Source organism: Colobus angolensis, unplaced genomic scaffold (genome assembly GCF_000951035.1).
Source record: "Colobus angolensis palliatus isolate OR3802 unplaced genomic scaffold, Cang.pa_1.0 Scaffold556, whole genome shotgun sequence".
In the NCBI taxonomy this organism is placed as follows: Eukaryota; Metazoa; Chordata; class Mammalia; order Primates; family Cercopithecidae; genus Colobus; species Colobus angolensis.
Genome location: NW_012119110.1, coordinates 585,996 through 587,125, shown reverse-complemented (window position 1 = coordinate 587,125; position 1,130 = coordinate 585,996). Strand labels below are relative to the sequence as shown.

Sequence of the window (1,130 nt, the reverse complement as noted above, 5' to 3'; positions counted from 1 at the left end):
GTAGAATAACAAAAATATTTTACTAAAACATAAGATTTACAGAAGTTTCCAGACAAGCCATACAAAATGGTCACAAGCTTTTTTTGAAGGGGGGAATCTACACTTGACAGCAATGTTATTAGTGAGGGCTGTGATGTTTGTTTAATGTTCCCATTTTGGTTTAAACAATCAAGCTTGTCCATCTACAGCGTCTAAATAAAGTTAGACTTGACTAGAGAGCATATTCTAAAGACCTGGTTAGCTGCTTTTAACCAACGCAATTAGATCACCAAAAAAGGGGGAAAGGAGCCCATAAAATTAAAAATAAAACTACCTCCCCCCTCAAAATAAAATAAAATAAAATAAAATAAAGAAAAACACCCACACCCCTGCAGCTAACCTGACAACTACCTTCATTCACAGTGCTTTATACTTAAACCAGGATGGGGGAAATGAATAAAAGCACGGGGGGCCACTGCTTTTAAACGTTTCACAACAATCCAGATGATACTTCTAGCCTCTGTTCATTCTTTATGACAGTGAATCAGGACAAGAATAGATTTGCTAATGTGCATTTAATCACCAAAGGACTGAATATGTCCGGGCTTTTTTATTCTGTAATGTTTCTAAGACTGTGTCCATTAAATGCAAACAAAAAGGATGAAGTCTTGGCAGAACAGAAGAAGTGATGCACAATTGCTGATCGGATCAATTTAAATATTATTCATGGCATATAGCCTAGTCCATGCTCTAGCTGTTTCTATGGCTTGGGCTTCGCTGGTCTTCCACTGCTCCGCTACATCATTTGCTAATGGATCATCTGGATTGGGAGCACTTAACAAGGCCTGGATCGATAGCAGAACTGTGCGGATCTGCAGTGCTGGGGACCACTTATCTTTCAAAATATCTAAACATATTCTTCCCAACTTATCTACATTAGGATGATAAATTTTGGTCATGAAACGTACTTTAGGGGCTGCCATTCGGTATTCTTCAGGAAGGAATAGTTCAAGTTTAAAAGTCCCTCCCTCAAAGGGGGAATCTTGAGGGCCAGCAATGACCACATGAAAATAATGGGCGTTGCTCTCATCTGGTTCTGCTTTGATGCCAGGAACTGGTTCTGCCAGCAAATGCTGGGTTTCCTTGATAAT

General features: G+C 39.3%; 1 protein-coding gene across 1 annotated transcript; it reads right to left on the bottom strand.

Moving 5' to 3' along the window:
* Nucleotides 1–392: 392 nt before the first annotated feature.
* LOC105525747 (ubiquitin-conjugating enzyme E2 N-like) lies at nt 393–1,127 on the bottom strand (the record flags this gene model as incomplete). Its single annotated transcript, XM_011961487.1, has 1 exon — nt 393–1,127. A coding segment is annotated over one exon (435 nt), but the record flags the coding sequence as incomplete, so codon positions are not given.
* Nucleotides 1,128–1,130: the final 3 nt, after the last annotated feature.